Below are 2,634 nucleotides of genomic sequence, written 5' to 3' on the forward strand. Positions count from 1 at the left end.
GGGGAGGAGCTATGGGTCAGGGGGTGGGTCTATGGGTCAGGTGGGTCTATGGGTCTGAGGGCAGGGCTATGGGTCTAGGGGAGGGGCTTTGGGTCAGTGGGAGGAGCTATGGGTCAGGGGGTGGAGCTATGGGTCAGTGGGAGGGGCTATGGGTCTGGGGGTGTGGCCATGGGTCTGAGGGTGGGGTTATGGGGCTGGGGGAAGGACTATGGGTCAGTGGGAGGAGCTATGGGTCTGCGGGAGGAGCTATGGGGCAGGGGGTGGAGCTATGGGGCAGTGGGAGGAGCTATGGGGCAAGGGGTGGAGCTATGGGGCAGAAGGGACACCTCCGGGGCAGGTGGCTATGGGGCTAGGGTGGACGTGCGGGTCAGTGATCAGAGCTACGGGCCAGCGGGAGGAGCTATGGGGCTGGGGGCGGGTCTATGGGGCCGGGGGCGGGTCCACGGGGCAGCCGTGGGTCACGCGTCCCCCCCCGCCCCACGGCAGGCCCAGGCGGAGCTGTGGGAGCCGCTGTGGTCCCTGCTGAGCGACCTGCGCTTCCTGGGGGCCCACGTGCGCTGGGGGGCCCTGGAGGTCCTGCCCCACAGCCTGGGGCTGCTGCGTGAGTGGGGAGGGCGCTATGGGGCGGGAGGGCGCCACGGGGCGCCGGGGGCGGGTCTGGGGGGCAGGAGGGCCTTCAAGGAGCTCTGTGGGACAGAACATCTCTGTGGGTCGCTATGGGGCAGGAAGTGTCTGGGGGTCTCCATGGGTCTTCATGGAGCTCTATGGGGCAGGAGGTCTTCATGGGTCTTCATGGGACTCTATGGGTCGCTATGGGGCAGGAGGTCTCCATGGGTCTCTATGGGGCAGGAGGTCTCCATGGGTCTTCATGGGTCTCTATGGGTCGCTATGGGGCAGGAGCGCTCCATGGGTCTTCATGGGTCTTCATTGGGGTCTATGGATCTCTATGGGGCGGGAGGTCTCCATGGGTCTTCATGGAGCTCTATGGGGCAGGAGGTCTCCGTGGGTCTTCATGGGTCTCTATGGGGCAGGAGGTCTCCATGGGTCTTCATGGGACTCTGTGGGTCGCTATGGGGCAGGAGGTCTCCACGGGTTTCTGTAGGTCTTCATTGGGGTCTATGGGTCTCTATGGGGCAGGAGGTCTCCATGGGTCTTCATGGGACTCTATGGGGCGGGAGGTCTCCATGGGTCTTCATGGGACTCTATGGGTCGCTATGGGGCAGGAGGTCTCCATGGGTCTCTGTAGGTCTTCATTGGGGTCTATGGGTCNGGAGGTCTCCATGGGTCTCTGTAGGTCTTCATTGGGGTCTATGGGTCTCTATGGGGCGGGAGGTCTCCGTGGGTCTTCATGGGACTCTATGGGTCGCTATGGGGCAGGAGATCTCTCTGGGTCTCTATGGGTTGTCTATGGGTCTCTATGGGGCAGGAGGTCTCCATCGGTCTTCATGGGACTCTGTGGGTCACTATGGGGCAGGAGATCTCTCTGGGTCTCTATGGGTTGTCTATGGGTCTCTATGGGGCAGGAGGTGTCTCTGGTCCCCCTGGGGGCTCCCTATGGGGCAGGAGGCCTCCATGGGGCAGGAGACCTCACACCTCCCCAGGCGAGGCGCAGCAGCGGGGGGCCGTGGCCGCCGTGGGGCTGGAGGAGGTGGCCGCCGTGGTGGAGGCCACCCTGGAGCTGGCCCAGCAGGAGCTCTATGCCGTGGGGCAGCGGGAGGAAGCCAACGCGGGGCAGGAAGAAGCCGCCGTGGGGCAGGAGGAGCTCGCCGTGGGGCAGGAGGACCTCACCATGGGGCAGGAAGACCTTGCCATGGGGCAGGAGGACCTCGCTGTGGGGCAGGAGGACCTCACCATGGGGCAGGAGGACCTTGCCATGGGGCAGGAGGACCTTGCCGTGGGGCAGGACCTCACCATGGGGCAGGAGGACCTCACCATGGGGCAGGAAGACCTTGCCATGGGGCAGGAGGACCTCGCTGTGGGGCAGGAGGACCTCGCCGTGGGGTGGGAGGACCCCGCCGTGGGGCTGCTGGTGGGGCTGGCGCAGGAGGCAGCCAACGCCCCCCCTTCCTGCCCCCTACGCGCCCAAGTCCGGGACCTGCTGCCCCCCGGCCACCGGCTGCTGCTCCGCCCCCTGCCGGATCCCGGCACCCGCCCCCCGGACAGGTGGGTGCTGCCCCATAGCGGCCCCGGAGCACCCATGGGTGTCTTCCCCGGACGCCTGGGCCCCTTTTCCCGGACACCTGGGCCCCTTCCCGGACACCTGGGCCCCTTTTCCCAGACGCCTGGGCCCCTTCCCGGACGCCTGGGCCCCTTTTTCCCGGACTCCTGGGCCCCTTCCCAGACTCCTGGGCCCTTTTCCCGGACGCCTGGGCCCCTTCTTTCCCCCCGGACGCCTGGGCCCCTTCCCAGACACCTGGGTCCCTTCCCGGACGCCTGGGCCCTTTTCCCGGACACCTGGGCCCCTTCCCGGACGCCTGGGCCCCTTTTCCCGGACACCCGGGCCCCTTTCCCAGACACCTGGGCCCCTTTTCCCGGACTCCTGGGCCCCTTCCCGGACACCTGGGCCCCTTTTCCCGGACGCCTGGGCCCTTTTTCCCGGACACCTGGGCCCCTTTTCCCGGACGCCTGGGCCCC

The 2,634-nt window shown here is 67.2% G+C and overlaps 1 protein-coding gene across 1 annotated transcript in view; it reads left to right on the plus strand.

Annotated features, from left to right (window-relative positions):
- Positions 1 to 2,349, plus strand: part of LOC112964013 — a gene marked incomplete at its 3' end in the record, with an annotated part of 5,352 nt that extends 3,003 nt beyond the window's left edge. Inside the window, exons 4-5 of the mRNA XM_026061581.1 lie at positions 487 to 601; positions 1,602 to 2,349. Of these exons, the coding sequence (XP_025917366.1) occupies positions 487 to 601; positions 1,602 to 2,349 (863 nt within the window). The remainder of the gene's footprint in view (positions 1 to 486; positions 602 to 1,601) is intronic.
- Positions 2,350 to 2,634: the final 285 nt, after the last annotated feature.

This window comes from Apteryx rowi, unplaced genomic scaffold (genome assembly GCF_003343035.1).
Source record: "Apteryx rowi isolate R43461 unplaced genomic scaffold, aptRow1 scaffold_1821, whole genome shotgun sequence".
Classification (NCBI taxonomy): domain Eukaryota; kingdom Metazoa; phylum Chordata; class Aves; order Apterygiformes; family Apterygidae; genus Apteryx; species Apteryx rowi.